This window comes from Nelumbo nucifera, chromosome 5, assembly GCF_055504915.1.
Source record: "Nelumbo nucifera cultivar China Antique chromosome 5, China Antique-T2T, whole genome shotgun sequence".
Lineage (NCBI taxonomy): Eukaryota > Viridiplantae > Streptophyta > Magnoliopsida > Proteales > Nelumbonaceae > Nelumbo > Nelumbo nucifera.
In genome coordinates, this window is record NC_142653.1 from 56,221,914 (window position 1) to 56,239,389 (window position 17,476).

General features: G+C 40.9%; 1 protein-coding gene across 5 annotated transcripts in view; it reads left to right on the plus strand.

The window, feature by feature from the left end:
- The window catches only part of LOC104596802 (etoposide-induced protein), a 35,075-nt gene extending 21,748 nt beyond the window's left edge, over positions 1-13,327 (plus strand). For 4 of the 5 annotated variants that reach the window (XM_010258095.3, XM_010258096.3, XM_088887754.1 and 1 more), the window contains 2 exons: positions 4,205-4,320; positions 13,039-13,327. In XM_010258095.3, the coding sequence (XP_010256397.1) occupies positions 4,205-4,320; positions 13,039-13,078 (156 nt within the window). In that variant the 3' untranslated portion in view covers positions 13,079-13,327. Of the gene's footprint in view, positions 1-4,204; positions 4,325-13,038 lie in introns of those variants that run through there. The other variant, XM_088887752.1, reaches the window with a different exon arrangement.
- The last annotated feature ends 4,149 nt before the right edge of the window (positions 13,328-17,476 follow it).

The following is a 17,476-nucleotide window of genomic DNA, read 5'->3' on the forward strand; positions in this document are numbered from 1 at the left end:
ACTTGTCAGAATCCCTTTCAAACTTACATGCTTCAGCATGGCATTTTTCATCAAACTTCTTGTGTAGATACACCATCTCAAAATGGGGTTGCTGAACGGAAAAATAGACACCTTCTTGAAACTGCAAGAACTTTGTTATTTCAAATGAAGGTTCCTAAACCTTTCTGGGCTGATGTAGTTTCCACAACATGTTTTTTGATTAACCGTATGTCTTCGTCTGTTCTTCAGGGTAAGACTCCTTATCATGTTCTGTTTCCAAATAAAACACTGTTTCCTATTGAGCCTAGGGTATTTGGGTGTACATGCTTTGTTTAGGATGTTCGTCCTCAGGTTACCAAACTAGATCCAAAATCTTTGAAGTGTGTTTTTCTTGGGTATTCTCGTGTTCAAAAAGGGTATAGATGTTATTGTCCTACTCTTCACAGATATCTTGTGTCAGCCGATGTTAATTTTCTAGAAGATACACCTTTCTTTCCATCTACTCCTCATTCAAGTCAGGGGGAGGATGATGATTTGTTAATCTATATTGTCACATCATCTGTTTCACATTCTATTAAATCTGCTGCTGCCAGGCCTAAGCCACCTACAGTAAGGTTTATTCTCAGCAACGAACCCCTCCAGATCCATGTCTTGTACCAGCTCCTTCGTCGGAAGATCCAGTCTCAACTGATCCTGTTCCTTCGTCGTTAGAACCAGTCTCTAATGATGATCTTCCTATTGCTCTTCGTAAAGGTAAGCATAAGTGTACTTATCCAGTATCTTCATTTGTGTCTTATAACCATTTGTCGCCCTCTTCTTGTTCTTTTATTGCATCTCTTGATTCTATCTCTGTTCCTAAGACTGTTAAAGAAGCCCTTTCTCACCCTGGATGGTGTAATGCTATGATTGAGGAGATGAATGCTTTAGAGGACAATGACACTTGGACCTTGGTAAATTTACCTGCAAATAAGAAGGCTATTGGGTGTAAATGGGTGTTTACAGTTAAAATCAATCCTAATGGGTCCATTGCCCGATTGAAAGCCCGTCTTGTTGCTAAAGGAGTGGATTATTCTGATACCTTTTCTCCTGTTGCTAAACTTACTTCTGTCAGGTTTTTTGTTTCTATGGCAGCTACTTATAATTGGCCCCTTCATCAGTTAGACATCAAGAATGCTTTTCTTCATGGGGATCTTCAGGAGGAAGTTTATATGGAGCAACCGCCTGGCTTTGTTGCTCAGGGGGAGTATGGGAAAGTTTGCTATCTTCATAAGTCTCTGTACGGGTTGAAGCAGAGTCCTCGCACCTGGTTTGGAAAGTTTAGTCAGGCAGCCGAGAATTTTGGTATGAAGAAAAGTAAATCTAATCATTCTGTTTTCTTCAAGCACTCTGCTGCCGGCATCATTTTGTTAGTTGTGTATGTGGATGATATTGTCATTACTGGGAGTGATACTACAGGGATTTCATCCCTTAAATCCTTTCTCCACACTCAGTTTCATACCAAAGATTTGGAAATGTTGAAATACTTCTTGGGTGTTGAGGTAACAAGAAGCAAGAAGGGAATATTCTTATCTCAAAGGAAATATGTACTTGACTTGTTGTCTGAGACAGGAAAGTTGGGAGCTAAGCCATGTAGCACTCCAATGGTTCCTAACTTGCAGCTCACAAAAGATGGTGAATTATTTGAAGATCCTGAGAGATATAGAAGATTGGTTGGAAAGTTGAATTATCTTACTATAACTCGTTCGGATATTGCGTATTCAGTTAGTGTGGTGAGTCGGTACATGTCCTCTCCAACAGTTAATCACTGGACAGTTGTAGAACAAATTTTGTGCTACTTAAAAGGAGCACCTGGGCGAGGAATTTTGTATGGCAATCATGGTCATTCTAGAATTGAATGTTTTTCAGATGCTGACTGGGCATGATCCAAGGAAGATCGAAGGTCTACTTCAGGCTATTGTGTATTTGTTGGAGGGAATCTGGTTTCATGGAAAAGCAAGAAGCAGAATGTTGTTTCACGTTCGAGTGCAGAATCGGAATATAGAGCTATGGCCAAGTCTGTGTGTGAAATAATGTGGATATATCAGCTTCTGACTGAAGTAGGTCTTAAAACTTCAGTACCAGCCAAGTTATGGTGTGATAACCAAGCTGCTCTTCACATTGCATCTAATCCTGTTTTTCATGAACGAACTAAGCATATCGAGATTGATTGCCATTTCGTTCGTGAAAAGATTAAGCAAGGTTTGATTTCTATAGGTTATGTGAAAACAGGAAAACAATTGGGAGATATCTTCACGAAGGCTCTTAATGGGGTCCGGGTTGATTATCTTTGTAACAAGCTGGGCATGATTAATATCTATGCTCCAGCTTGAGGGGGAGTTTTATAGAATAGGAAGTAAATACTAGGGAGATATGATGTTACAGAATAGGAAGTAAATACTAGGGAGATATGATTTACCTTGATTGTAGGACTGATTTGTAGGAATTTAATTAGTCTTATTTCCTAACATAGAATTTGTAACTTGTATATATACATACGAGATTGATGAATACATATAACAAATTCTTCTTCTTCCTCTGTTTACTCTTGTTTTACACTGCTCTACTACCCAATTAGTGAATAGTGATGGGTCTTGTTTCGAATGTTTTGAGTGGTCTTTGCTTGTGAGGTTCCATATTTGGATGGTCAAGTTGCATTTCATAAAGATGTGATCAATGGTCTCTAACTCTTCACCACACTTACATAAGCTTTAAGATCTCAAATAAACTCCATTTGTTCATTCCTACTAGAACTTGGAAAAATGAAAATTGTAGAACTGCCTCCATTGTAAGAAAACTCAATAACTCCTAATCTACCCAATGAATGATCAGAAATTTTAAGCATAGTTAAACTATGAATAGAAAAAATAAACTCTTGGGTTAGACCCATAAGTAAGTTTTGAAATGACCAAAATTTCCTATGAAGAGGTTTTGGCTATTTGTGTAGTTATTTGAGTCAGGAATTAGAAGCTAGTCAATCTTGTGAATTCTTTGCTAAGATTTAAGTTGATTTAGGATTAGAATTTTCTTTTCCAAAGAAAATGATTAGAATTTTTTGTTTTTCCTTTTATAACTAAGCATACGACTTAAATCCTTCATGTTTATAGTTGACAGTTCTTTTATCTTTCAGATTAATTTTCTTGGACTTTTTGGTCCTTTTACTTGGTCCCCTACAAATAGAATTCCTTCTTGTTGATTTCTCTCTGCACTCTGTAGTTATTTAATTAGGTCGGACCCATAGTTGCAATTGACAGAAGAATTTGGAGTTGTATTAATCAAGGTTCAAAGAATTGATACTCTTGATATGCCTTTTTTGTGTATCAAGAGTTTCTTTTGATGGAAACTATTTTTTGTTTTTTTACTTTTTGGTTTGATAGTATGACAGGGGGCCTGTCAGTCTGTCAAATCAATAAGTAATGTTTGAAATCATTCAAAGAATCCAACTCCTTTTACCCCGAGTATTGGTGACCCTGAAATCCAATACAATGCACCCCGTTTTGGATGCATCATATTGATACTTTGAACCTTGGTGTTAATTAGTCTTGTTAAAGCTTGATACCTGCTTTGTTCATTATGGGAAAACTGTGCCCATACAATGTTATTATGGTATTCTATTTGTTACTTTGCGATATTAGCTTATCTCTGCAGAAATCTGTGCCCATACAATGTTATTTAAAGATATGCCGAGATGTATATATGGTATTTCATGACTTTGCTTTTCTTTCTCAGAGCATAATAGAATGTGAAAAGTATTTCCATTATTTTCCATGTAACGCTTTGGTTGAAGCATACGACTGCTTGGACTTTGTGTGTGGTTTACATTTTAAGCTGATTTATTTATTGCAAAACAAATATTATGCTTTACTGTAGCTAGTGTAAGGGCATTATATAAGTTGACATAATATAATCAAATTTAACTTCTATGGCCTGCACCAAAACCAAGGCAAGTATCTGCTTTATAATAGTTTAGATATTTTAATTCACTATGTCATGTTCGTTAAAGTATCAAGAAATTATTTTGTCCATACATTATTGTCATGGATTTCTAGGCAGTTTTTCCTTGCATTGTTATTATGGTTGTTTTGCTCTCTTCATACCTCTACAGTTTTGTCATCTCAGAGAAAGTTGTCATACAGTACTGTATTTTGTTGAATATATTGTGGTAATATTGGGCAATGCGATATTGCAGTTTGTTGTGACAGCAACAGGCTCTGAGGCAGAGAAGGTTATCAATTCGAAAAGAACAACATGGCGATGTGCAGGATTAGGGAGGCTTCCAATATTTTATGCGGCAGATACTTTATCGTAAGTTGCTATTTGGTTTTTTAAACTTATTTGCTAGTGTAATTCTTTGCGAACAGTCATAACCATTATATAGAAATAAAAGGTCTACTAACAGGCAGTATGCAACTTCCCTACACAACCTACCCTAGTTCGGTTGGGCCAATCAAAACCGTCCACTGACTAGGGGTAGGGGACCCTGTGGATCAACCACTGTTTAATCCTCAGCCATGCATCAACCCTACACCCCACCTTGTATTGGAATTCGCATTGGCTCCCTGCATGCCCCATAGCACATCCCGATTGTGCATTGGGAACATCTCCTGTACTTGTCATGGGGAGATGTTCTCAATGCATGGTCAGATGTGCTGTGGTATGCATGTAGGGTGTTGGGGGAAGCCAATCCCAACTCCTTGTATTGGTGGTTTGCCCAACTAATATTAACCATCCGTGGTTAATTAATTAATATAAAATCTATCCATAAAAAGGGATGCTTTTGAATATGGAAAGGATCATAGTTGTCAAGGTGACGAGGAACTGTGTTTTCGTCTGTTGCCATTGTCTGAGATCGTGAGAGGGTGAGAGGGTGAAGCAAAGAGAGGGTTGCTGAGAGGGTGAGAGGGTGAGGAACTGAGATGGGAGATTTTGTGGAGGTAGGCCGTTGGAAAAAAGCTTTGAAGATTGAATCTAAGGAGCTCCTTTTTGAGGAACTGAGATTAAATGGTCAGCTGAGCTTGAAAATCAGGGAAGCAAAGAGAGGGATGGTGCTGTTAGAAGGGGTGGGGGTAATTGAAGGGCTCAAGGAGTTTGTGGAAGGTGCAAGTAACAAAGGCAAGCAAAATAGTTGGAAAGAGCTTTTCTCAGAAACTGGAAGAAGGTTTGTTGTAGAGTGTAAGAGAAACCTTAAAGGTTTTTTTATCTCCTTGACAGAATTTTTTGGCAAGGGTAGAAAGCAGATGATCTGCTTTCCAGAAGGAAGGAAGAGTCAGGGATGGAAGGCAGTTCATGGCGCCTTATGTGAACTGCTGAAACGCCTGAGTGTTAAAAGAGAAGCAATAGTGAAAAGGAAGATAAGCAGTTCTAGCAGTATGGTGAACAATGTTAAGCAAGAGACTCTTTTAGTGTTAGCGGGGGCAGGTAAATACAGAATGGGAGTAAACATACAGAGAGGTGATTGGGAAAGTAAACTGATAGTTAAAGCTTCAGCTCCCATTCTTGACTGGAGGAAAGTTGCAGATCTGTTAACAGCAAGTTTAAAGTTGAAGAGCACATTTATTTTTACACATTTTGAGAAGGACAAGGCTTTGCTGGATCTGCTTGAGAACAGAGTAGAAGTTGAGGCTTTAAATATCCAAGCTAAACTTGGAAATTTCACAGTATCAAGATGTTGTGCGGGATCAAACTCCAAAGATTTCTTTGTTGAAGATGGAGTGTTGGTGCGTCTTTTAGGTCTTCCCTTTCACTTTTGGAAGCAAGAAACTGCTGAAGCCATTGCTTTGATGTGTGGAGGATCACTAGGAGGTGCCTTTTGGGGAGACCTTCGTTCAGCTTCCATTTTATTGAATGGAGTAAAACCTGAGGAGATTCCTTGGAAGTTAGAGGTGTTAGTCGAAGGGCATTGCTACTCTGTGTGGCTGGCTTCATCCACTGAATCGATGCTCTGGAAAGAGGCTCGTAGGGAGGGAGATGAGAAGGTTGAAGATGAAGAGCTGCGTGGCAAGAAAGGGTTGGAGGATTCAAACAAGAAAAGCACTTTCACTAAAATGGAAAAACTTTTGCTGGAGAAACAAAAGGGTAGCAGGCAGGGGGTGGGATTTTCGCGTGTGGAAGCAGTGAACTGTCTGGAGGGTGGCAGGTCCTTTGCACAGGTTGTAACCGGTGCCAAGACTTTTTTGAACAAGGAAAAGGGGTTGGTCCAAGGAGGAACCGAACATAGACCTGTTAAAACCAAACCGGGGCCGGGGTTGGACGTGCGTGACCTTCTTAAAAGTCATGTGAGCTCACGGGTGTTTAAGAATGGGCCAAAGCAAAAGCCCATGTGGGCTGCTAATGGTATTTGTAAAGGCCCAAACAGGTCAGCGGGCCCGACTCAGCTTGTTAAAAAGGCGTGTGAGCCTTTAGTGAAACACGTGACTGGGGTTTCGACTATGATAGACATCGGTTACGGTCTATCATCGTCCCCAGCCGCGAGCCAAAAGGGGGATTGTGCGCAGCGCCGGAAACCAGAAAAGAAGAGGGCGTTACAGTGGGTCTCCCGACGAAGTTTGAAGGAGCTTAGCCCCGTGCGAGGCTCCTCAGAGAGGCTGAAGCCAAGTTTCACTAGGGGAAGAACTGAAGAGAAGTTTGAAGGTTGGGTGCAGTGCGGTGAAGGCGATGATGAATCGGAGGACCTTTCTGTTGATGGCTCGAGTGTGGGCAGTGTAAATGATGAAGGCAGCTGTGCTGGAGGTGATTTGGAAGGGTGGAATATTGCAAGATTATTCCAGGGTGAAGACTGCAATTGGCTTATCTCACTCCCAAGACCATAGAGTGCGCATGGTTTATCAAAAGGGGAAAACCGGGAGAACCGGAAGCAGAGCAGGAATACGCCATCTAGGGGTGACCCAGGGGTAGAGTGGAAAGATCACCAGGTTGACCAAAGGACAGAAGTACTTCCCAACCAACTCAGGAAGATAATTGTTTACCAACCTCCGGAACAAGAGGAGGCCGGGAGCAGTCCTATTCTAGCTTGTCCATCAGTCCCAGGTAACCATGTGTTTTTGGTTTGTGCTACTAATGTGTCTCCTGTGTCTTTGGTTCCAGATTCCGTTCCTGTATCATGTTCTGTAGCCCTTGAATATGCAGCCGAGCTAGTAGGCGGGCTTTCTGAGGAGGGGGAGAGGGGAAGGAAGGATTGTGGGAAGGTGTGGGAAGAAAGGTATAGGAGTGGAAAAGTGTGGGAAATCATTGAAAGAGTGTTTAAGGATGTGGAAGGGAAGCTGATTTGGAGGAGGGAAGGGGAGGAAGGAAGAGAGGAGGGGTTAGTGGAGAGGAGGGAAAGGAATGAGGGTAGAGATGGAGAGGATTGCGGGGAGAAAGCAGGGAAGGAGGGAGGTAACATTAAGGGGAGGAAGGTTGGAGAGGAAAGAATTGAGGTGGGACTAGAGGAGAGGAAGAAAAGGCAGGTGGACAGAGATGAAGGGGATTCTGTAGGAAGGGTAGGGGTGGTGGAATCGGGGAGAGAAGACACGATAGCAGAATTTGTAGGGAAGTTAGGCTGTAGGCTAGAAGATTTGAACGAGTTGAAAGAAAGTTTACAGAAGAGGAAGATGCAGATCATAACAAAGAAGAGGAGGTTGAATGAAGTAGAGAGATTAAAGAGAGATGTAGAAGGAGACAAGAAGCTCGAGGTAAAAGGAGATAGAAGGAAAGGGGGAAAGTAGTGGGTAGGTGGCAAGGGGCTTGTAAAAAGAAGCAGAATGAAGATTCTTAGTTGGAATTTGAGGTCTTCTTCGGAGTGCGAAGAAGAGAGCAACAATAAAAGAGGTAATAAGACGGTATGACCCAGACATTGTGCTGCTGCAAGAGTCTAAGAGAATGGAGTTTAATGACAAATGGGCAAGGAGTGTATGGAAAGCCAGGGGGATTAGCTGGGTGGCGGCTCCATCGTGGGGTGCTTCCGGGGGGATTGTAACAATGTGGAAGAGGGATGTGGTTGAAGGTATGGAGGAGTTGATCGGAAAGTACTCGGTTTCCATGAAGTTTAAGCAGCAAGAGGATGATTATATGTGGGTGCTCACAAATGTTTACGGACCGAATGACTACAGAGAGAGAAAGGAGCTGTGGGAGGAACTGGCTGATGTTAGAGGGTTGTGGGATGGGCCTTGGTGCATGGGTGGGGATTTCAATGTGACTAGATTCTCGGAAGAGTCCAACAAGGTTAACTAGAGGGTGACAAAAAGCATGAGGAAGTTTAATAGTTTTGTGGATGCCTTTGAGCTTAAAGAGATTCCCCTAGCACATAAGGCATTTACATGGTCAGATCTCCAATCTAGACCCATTTGCTCTAAGCTGGATAGATTCCTGTTGTCTTTGGATTGGGAAGAACATTGGGGAACCTTGGATGCTAGAGCTCTCCCAAGGGTGACCACGGATCACTGGCCCATAGTGTTATGTAAGGAGGAAAGAAGGTGTGGAGGTCCTACCCCCTTTAGATTTGAAAATATGTAGTTACTTCATCCAGGGTTTCCTAACAAAGTGAGGGAGTGGTGGCATGAGTGTAACCCGTTGGTGGAGTGGGAGGGGATGAGATTCCATAAGAAACTACAATTCTTGAAAGCAAGAATCAAGGAGTGGAATTTGATGGAGTTAGGGAGGACAGAAGAAAGAAAGGGAGACTTGATGAAGAAGATTGAAAGCCTTGACTTTAAAGAGGAAAGGGGAGAATTTGGAGAGGATGACAATAACCTCAGGAGAGAACTGAGAAGACAGTTAGAGGACTGCCTGCACAAGGAGGAAATTAGCTGGAGGCAAAAATCTCGGTGTAAATGGTTGCAAGAGGGAGATAGAAACACTAGGTATTTCCACTCTCTAGCAGATGGCAGGAGAAGGAAGAACTTTATCTCCAAATTGGTAGTAGATGGAGTTGAGTTAGTACAGCAAGAGGAGATTGCCAGGGCCTGTGTGGAGCACTTCAAATCTATTCTAAGAAGGCCTGTGAGTAGAAGGGTGTGGGTAGAAGGTTTGGATTGGCCAGATGTAGGGGTGGAGAACAGGAGAAGGATGGAAAGAAGCTTTAATATAGAAGAGATCAAGGAGGCTGTGTTTTCTATGGATAGAACAAAAGCTCCAGGGCCGGATGGGTTTACAATGGCTTTTTATCAGGATTGTTGGGATATCTTGAAAGATGATCTCTTGCGGGTGTTTGAGGAGTTTTTTAGGAGAGGAATTGTCAATCCGGGTGTGAACTCTACATTTATAGCCTTAATTCCAAAAAAGAAAGATGCATCCCACCCGAAGGATTTTAGACCAATAAGTTTGGTTAATAGCTTGTATAAGATCATTGCAAAAGTGTTGTCTTTGAGGCTGAAGAAGGTACTGCCAGATATCATTGCACACTATCAAGGAGCTTTTGTGAGTGGAAGACAAATTACAGATCAGATTTTAATTGCTAATGAGAGTGTGGAGAACTTTAAGAGGGATAAGAAGAAGGGAGTGGTCTGTAAGCTGGACTTGGAAAAGGCTTATGACTTGGTGGACTGGGAGTTCTTGAGGAAAGTCTTAACTAAATTCGGGTTTGGGGCTAGATGGTGTAAGTGGATCATGGGCTGTGTCCGGAATTGTCATTATTCAGTGCTAGTGAATGGGACAATGGTAGATTTCTTTCCAGCCAGTAGGGGTATAAGACAAGGGGACCCCCTTTCTCCTTTCTTGTTCATTTTAATTGCGGAGGTTTTGGGGAAACTGATTCATAGAGCAGATTCTAGGGGGCTCATTAGAGGCTGGAGGGTTGGGAGGGTGGAAACCCCCCTCACTCACTTACAGTTTGCTGATGACACGATTCTGTTTTGTGAAGGTGGTAATGTGAGGTTTATTAGGAACTTAAAGTCGGTGATACAACTGTTTGAGCAAATGTCCAATTTGAAGGTTAACCTTGGGAAAAGCTGTGTAGTGGGGGTGAATTTGGAGGAGGGAGAGATCAGGGAGAGTGCTGAAGTGCTGGGGTGTGAAGTTTCGGGGTGGCCTCTGAACTACTTAGGATTACCATTAGGTGATAATCCCAAGAGAGAGAGTTTCTGGAACCCGATGATGGAAAGGTTTGAAAAAAGATTGGTATCCTAGAAAAAGAACTACCTCTCTCTTGGTGGGAGAATTACATTAATTAAGGCCACGCTTGCTAACTTACCCATCTTTTTCATGTCGGTGTTTAAAATCCCAGTGATTTTTGCTAACAGATTAGAGAAGTTAATGGGAGATTTCCTGTGAGAGCCGGGAGAAGAGAAGAGGGATCATAGAGTTAGCTGGGAGATAGTGTGTAGGAGTAAGTCGTGTGGTGGTTTGGGGCTTGGGAGTATTAGGAGAAGGAATATGACTCTGCTGGGGAAGTGGTTGTGGAGGTTTCCTATGGAGAAGGAGAAGCTATGGGCTAGAATAGTGGCTGGAGCACAATGGATGGGATGTTGGAATCAGAGCTAGGATCACAAGCAATTCTCCTTGGAAAGCCATTCATGACCTGCTACCAGTCTTCATTCCTAATATCAGGTATGACTTGAATTCCGGTAACTCCATAAAATTTTGGGAACAAACCTGGGTGGGGAGCGCCCCTCTAAAGGATCAGTTTCCATCTTTGTATGCTCTTTCTGATTTGAAAAATGAGCCGATCTCGTCTTTCACCACCCCGTCGTCTTCCACTTCTGGGATTGGGTGGAACTTGGGTCTAAGAAGGGATTTGAGGGACTCAGACTTCGACTGTATTTCGAGCCTTCTTGCACTTCTTGATAACGTTGTCTTAGACCCCACTAGGGCGGATTCTAGAATTTGGACACCTACCCCCAATGGCATTTTCTCTTGTGCTTTGTTCTTCAAAGTCTTAAGTCAGTCCACCAGTCCTACCTTGTCCCCTTTCCCTATTGGTGAGGTTTGGTGCAGAGCTATACCTCCTAGGGTTGGTAGTTTTTGTTGGGAAGCCTATCTGGAAAGAATCAACACTGGTGATCTACTCCAAAAGAAGAGACCCAATACTTGCTTGTCACCTCAGTGGTGTGTTCTGTGTAAAGCAGATGGGGAGACTGGTTTTCACCTAATGGTGTCTTGCCACTTCGCAAGGTCATTGTGGGATTGGGCTTTCTCCTTATTTGGGTGCAGCTGGAATCCCCCATCAGACATGCAGGGCCTTTTCTCACCTTCCTTTTTCAGGTGGCGGTTAAAAAGGGGAAGGACAAGGTGGAGAGGACTAAGGGCTGCAGTATGTTGGACACTGTGGGAAGAATGAAACTCCAGGATCTTCTCAGAAACTCAGAGAGGAACAAAAGATCTGAGGGCTATCATACATTTTAGGGCGGTACAGTGGCTGAAATCTTTGGAAATATTCACAGATTACATTGTGGATGACATGTTGAGGAAGTGGGGTGAAATTGCAAATTGCACGCAGACCAAGTCAGTAGCGAGTGTGGCTTGGACCCCCCCACCTAGTGGATTCTTGAAATTAAACTTTGATGGATGCAGTAGGGGAAACCCGGGACAATCGGGGATCAGGGGTGTTTTTAGAGATGAAAATGGGGTCATCTCTGCTATGTTCTCAGGCCTAATTGGAGTGGGTGACTCCCTTAGAGCTGAGATATGTGCAGTTATGGAAGGAGCCCGAAAAGCCAAGGAATTGAACATCAAGAAACTTATAATTGAAGGGGATTCAGAGGTGGTGATAGGGTGGCTGACTAAAGATCAAAATGATTTATGGAAGTATAATAATGAGAAGAGGAAATTCAAATGGCTGGTGCGGGAGATGGAAGTTAAGACATGTTGGATTAGAAGATCAGCTAATTCCCTAGCTGACGGTTTAGCAAAACAAGGGGCAGAAAGGGATTCTTTGTTTTGGGCTAAGCTGTAACGTTTGTGTATTTGTATCTTTGTTTTTTCTTTTTTCATTTCTTGATGTTCTTTGTGATTCTTGGAAGATAAGTGTGTTTGTCTTCCACTTGTAAATTTTCTACTGATGAATTAATGAAAGTGTTATTGATCAAAAAAAAAAAAAATAGTTGTCAAGGTGACGCCTAGGCGGGCGCCTAGGTGACAAGGCACCCTTTGAGGCTCGCCTCACCTAATTGCCAAGCAGTTTTGTACTATGTATTATAAAATACTTTTTTATTCTTTATTTTTTGACATTATAATTATAAAATAGACACTATTAAACTAAAATATTCATTTTGTGTGTTTATATACTAATTTCTTTTTTTTATTTTCTTATTTGTTAGGATTTAATCAATATAAACATTGCTAAATGCCGAATTGAATCCTCAAAGACTTCAAAACCTGAACCAATAAGTAAGGAAGAACTTAAAATTTTGTCCAATCAACATGTTTTCTTTTCTACTTCTACTACTACTACTACTACTACTACTACTACTACTACTATTTTCTTTTCTTCTTTTCCTATAAAAAAAAATAAGGGTTCAGCCCCTATATTTTTTGAATTTTCTTTTCCTCCTTTTTCTTCTCATGAGTATGTTGATTTTCTATACTTAACATGAACTCTATACTTTTCTTATGAAAATTATGAATAATTATTAAGGAAATATGGTTATGGTACCTAGGGAATTACCTTAGGATCTATGTTTTCTACGTAAAAAAATCCATCACCTAGGCGACAAGGTGCCCCCCTGTCGCCTAGCCTCACCTTGGCGCCTTGAAAGCCATGGAAAGAATTTTGTTGGTTAAAATTTGTTCCACACTTCCATTATATAGTGTAGGAAGAGGAATGCAAGGAATCCTTTCTGATGTCCAAAACAATTTGCCACATGGAAGATTCCTGGGTCAATTAGGAGGTGTTCGCCAATATGCATGTGTTTTGGCCTATTTGCATGATGCCTTACTGAGAAATAAATCCATCAACAACCATTTATTTTTCATCAACTATCAACAACTTGCGTCTGGTAGCATTTCTCTGGAAATTCTGAATGTAATATTCTCTTTTGTACTGATGAATTCAGAACTTTAACCAACAAAATGAATCAGTATCAAGATTCACCTTCTGGTGTCATGAAACAGGATGCGAGTCTTGTCACTGTTAGACGGGAAGGTACTCTGAGGAATTTCAAATATTGTGGCAATCAGAATAGGTACGAGTTCATGGTCAATCCAGCTCTATGCAGTCATTCCTCACAAAAGACGCTACAAATTGGGGCTCTCTAACAACCACCAGCTGCCCCTGCCCATTCTGTATATTTGTGTGTAAAAGTAATTTAACTACCATTTATGTGTAAAGCAATTTGTTAGAGAAAACAGTATGTACAGGTTTCCTATGATCAGTGTGAAATGTCAACGAATCATAACCCAATAACCTGTCTCTTTACAAATGCCACGCATGTTAGCATGTAGCTGGACGTTGAGAATCCCGTTAGCAAACGAACCCAATCCAGGTTGGAATGGGCCACAAGTTTTGACCAACGGGCTGGAAATTCTAGGCCCATATTGTAAATCATCCAGGGTTGGGCCTGTCCCGGTAGGTCCAATGGACCGTTATTAGCCCAAAGTTTGTCATGTATTGAGTATGTGTGAAGTACTGGGTTTTGCATGAAGATCTGAGCAGCCTGAAGCATGTTTAGCAGAAGTGCGTTTTTTATGCGTTATTCCACGAGAATAAACCGTGAAAGACGCAAAAAGCTTCATTTGGAGCTTTCCAAAATCAGCCTAAAATGGGTTTTTTCGTGTCTTTTCGGTATTTCGGCTTTTGGCAGTTAGATCTTTTATGTGCTAAACGAAAATAGACTGAAAATTTGACTATTTGAATTATAAACAACCAAAAGATCATATGAAAAGATGTGTCAAACGTAATTTTAGTTTAATGTTATAAAGGGATAGACTGCGTATATCTGTAAATAGGGATAAGGTTGCATACATCTATCCCTCCTCAGACCAGACTCATGCACTGGCCTGCGTTTTTACGGGTAGCCTTGTTAAGACCGGTTAAGATATATAGTATCGATACACCTAATCCGTCGTATTAAGGTGTACAAACATTTTTGAACCCTTCAATCTGGTCTGAGTTTAAAATTGCTTTACGATTTTTCTTAGAAGTTGTTAACTCTTTTTTTCTTTACTTTCTGATAAAGACAAGTGTCTAATAGTAACGTAGGTCCTATCTAAAGGAAAGGATGATTAAATCACCGCTGAAGAATGGAGATGAGTTCTAATGCTCTTTCTCATGCCAAAAGGAAAAAAGAAAAGTAAGTTGAAAACATTTTTAATTTGATTTGGAAAAGCCTTATTCTTTGCTCTGAAAGTCTGAAACTAATGTTTTCAACCCGTGTTAAACCTGCTGGTTAGACTGGTCAGCAGGTCATGAGCCAGATATTTATTAACTTTTTTTTGGTCAATAATTTTCATTCGTCACACTTAAGGCCATATATGGGAGTGCTTATGTAAACAATAAGTACTTAAAAACTAGTGCTTATTCGAATAAATACTTGTTTGTATTTGGCATCCAACTTTTTCAAGTGCTTATTTAAAAAAAAAAAGTACTTATTTCATATTGGGCACTTGGTAGTCTTTTTCTCCGATAAGCTAAGCATTTGTGACTATTTTGTCCTTCATTTTTTTTTTCAAAATATACTTTTATGAAAGTACTTTTATAAAAGCACTTTTATGAAAACACTTTTACAAAAGTACTTTAATAAAAGCATTTTTATGAAAGTGCTTTTATAAAAGTATTTTTATGAAAATATTTTTACACAAAAGCACTTTAATAAAAACACTATTACGGAAGTATTTTTATAAAATTCAACTGGGGATAATTATACAAGTGGTATTTTAAAATTCATCTAGGGATAATTTTGGAAGAAAAAAATTGAATAAGTGCTTATTGTATAAGCACTTAAAAAAACTGGAAATTTGGGCTTAAAAAATAAGTCATTATTTTTAAAATAAACACTTATTTCGGGCTTATTTCCCAAACACCCATAAGTGCCTAATGGTGCAACCCCTGCCCAAATAAGCACTCCCAAACATGGCCTTACTTTTGTTTAGTGCAATAAAACATTTAAGGCATTTCTAATTTAATTTTTGACTTTTTTTTGTAATTTTTATTTATATTTTTTATTTAATTTATGACATCATAAGTTGATATATTTGATCTAGACATCCTCTTAAAGCAGTACTGCTTCTAGGTTGGTTTTAAAAATATTTCTTCAAACAAACAAAATACTTTCAAAAGCAAAATTATGCTTTCATCTTTAGGCTGATGTGGACCATGCACTTTGTTGCGTCTAGAATGAAGAATCTCCTATAAACCGTCTTACAAGCACTGTTGTAAAATTCATAGTTTCTACAGATCATATAAACCTACATTTTAAAAAAAATGATCCAAAGTACAAATAAAAATGAAAAGAAATAAAATAAAGAAAGATGAACTGAGCCCTATCAATCCACTGCAAGAAATCATGTTCTTGAAACGAGAAATTAAAAAACACGTTTAAAGATGAAATAAAGCGCACACAAAAAAAAAAAAAAAACAAAAGAAAAAAACCAAGAACATAGTTGATGTGCTCTTTTGTTTTGAAAAAATAGTGTGTTTTCAATTTTCAAACCAATGGTACAACCAAGTTTTCTTAAAATCATAACATAGAAAACGATCAAGTGCAGCTTGGAGTTTCCATAACGTGCGGTTTAAAAGTTGCAATGGATCAGTCCCATTTAACAGTGTGTACCCACATGAAAAATCAGTATGACCAATTAACTTTTTTAAACATCTCAATTCTGCATTGTTTCACAGTTTTCTTATCTAGGAAGTGAAAACATACAACTGAGATGATGCCTCTAGTAATTTTCTGCATCATGGGACGCACCGCGATGATCCATCCTGATCCTCTAATGGAGTTGTGGTTTATCGTGCCATACACTTTCATGGGCCAGAGTCAAGCTTTTATTCGGTTTTCAGCATCAAGATTGAAACAAAATCCATCCTGGGTAAAATTATTAAGTGCCCATTTGGGAGGACTTTCCCATGGCAGCTTTTGGCTTTGTGAGAGCCACACCTGGACGGCATATAAGCAAAGTAAGGTGAAAATAGGTGAACAAGCTTCTTTGGAATTTGGAAAAGCTACTAGCAGTTTTTTGGAGTCTGTTTCTGTTGGAACCCAAACACTCCCTCTGTACCCAACTATGGGAGTGGAGCAGACCACCACCAATCAGTATTTCACTAGAAGGCAGAAAGGGTAGTGTGACACGCGGTAGAGCCCCCAGAGTTAGTTACACTCAGAGCCTTTCAGAGTTAGTTACACTGCCACCAGAAGATATTCTCTCCATGATTGCACACATGTAGGCCAGCTATATAAGGCCATGATCATGTAATAAGCAGTGTGAATGAATATCTCTTTTATCTCTCTTTCTCTCTCTGTCATTTTCTTCCTACCCTTCCCTCTCTTCTCTCCTTCATCTTCTGTTTCAAGAGGTTAAGCCACCCTCGAAGGGGCTTCCGACGTGAGAGGTAACTCATCAATTGGTATTAGAGCCAGGCTATCCAGATCACAGGCTTCACGATGCCACTGACACGTTCCTCTACCATGGATGATAGGGTCGACCAACTTGAGGTTGGATTCCACCAGGTGTTGAATGAACTCAGGGAACTCAAAGTGGTCGTTTCAAGCTTTGCCTCTCAGCAACAATCCGGCAAGACCAGTGACCCAGCAGGAGCGGAAGCCTCTGCTTTCAGCAGCCAAAGGACAGGGTATTACCCCACCGGAAAAGTCACTAAGATCAACTTTCCCAACTATTCCAGTGGAGATCCCATTCCTTGAATCTTCAAAGCAGAAAGATTTTTCGAATACCACGAAACTCCCGCACACCAGCGTGTCTCCATCGCTTCCATTCATCTAGAAGGAGACACGATTCTATGGCTCTAGTGGTATTGCCAAAATCATCCCCAGGTAACTTGGGCGGAGTTCACTAAAGCTCTGTGCATCCGTTTTGGGCTGATGGCGTTCGTGAACTACGACGAGCTTATCACTCGATTGAAGCAAACTGGAACGGTAGCAAAGTACCAGCTCGAGTTCGAGCGAATGGCGACCAGGGTACACCGACTAGCCGGAGAAAGCCTTAGTAGGATGTTTTGTGGGAGGCCTCAGAGAGGATATCCGTCTGGAGGTGAGGGCTCTCCGTTCGGCGACTGTCATGGCTGCGGTGGGATTGGCTCGCCTGCAAGAAGAAAAAATTGACAACCTACGCAGAGCCAACAGACCGACCTACCCGAATGTGAGGACTCCTCTACGGGTCGATCAGTAGCCCATGAAACAGGTTGGGGATCATCAGAAGCCCATCTTGCCCCGACCCACTATGCCCTTCAAACGTCTCTCATGGGCTGAGATGCAGGCCCAACGCGAGAAAGGCCTTTGTTATAACTGTGACGATAAGTTTGGACCGAGCCATAAATGTGGGTCCAGCGGGTGTTTCTCCTACAGACAGAAGAAGAACCGGAAGAGACAGAACTAGA